The sequence below is a fragment of the Zerene cesonia genome, unplaced genomic scaffold (assembly GCF_012273895.1).
Source record: "Zerene cesonia ecotype Mississippi unplaced genomic scaffold, Zerene_cesonia_1.1 Zces_u011, whole genome shotgun sequence".
In the NCBI taxonomy this organism is placed as follows: Eukaryota; Metazoa; Arthropoda; class Insecta; order Lepidoptera; family Pieridae; genus Zerene; species Zerene cesonia.
Window position 1 is genome coordinate 161,908 of NW_024045141.1, and position 446 is coordinate 162,353.

Genomic DNA, 446 nt, shown 5'->3' on the forward strand with positions numbered 1-446 from the left:
ACAGATTCGAAATTCAAATGTAATATTTTTTTATAATTAAGTGTAACAGTATTTATGGCCAGACTAAGTATAGTATATAAAAGTCGCAGTCTATGATAATGGTCTACAACCATTTGGTTTAAAATTTTTGTCAAAATCGGCCCAAGAGTTTTTATGTAAAGAAAATGTACACATTTACATGACCAAAAAAAATATTGTACGTCGTCTACAACACAACCATTAAAGATGCATAGCATACTCTTTTTGAAAACGTTCAACGTACAGTAATGCTCTTGTTGCTGTTTTAAATGTAGTACCAATAATATACCTTATGCATATACGTTTAAGGATTATTATTATTCGCCGCAGGAGCACCATCGCGCTATCCAGTAGTTTGGAGAGACTGCCTGGCTGCGGCCGTGCAGATCGCCGACTCGCCTGAAGTGCGAAGCCTCCGTGCAGTCTAA

At 36.8% G+C, this 446-nt stretch overlaps 1 protein-coding gene across 1 annotated transcript in view; it reads left to right on the forward strand.

Moving 5' to 3' along the window:
• The window catches only part of LOC119839280 (phenoloxidase-activating factor 2-like), an 8,107-nt gene extending 7,661 nt beyond the window's left edge, over positions 1 to 446 (forward strand). Inside the window, exon 9 of the mRNA XM_038365517.1 lies at positions 349 to 446. Coding sequence (XP_038221445.1) covers positions 349 to 446 — 98 coding nt within the window. The remainder of the gene's footprint in view (positions 1 to 348) is intronic.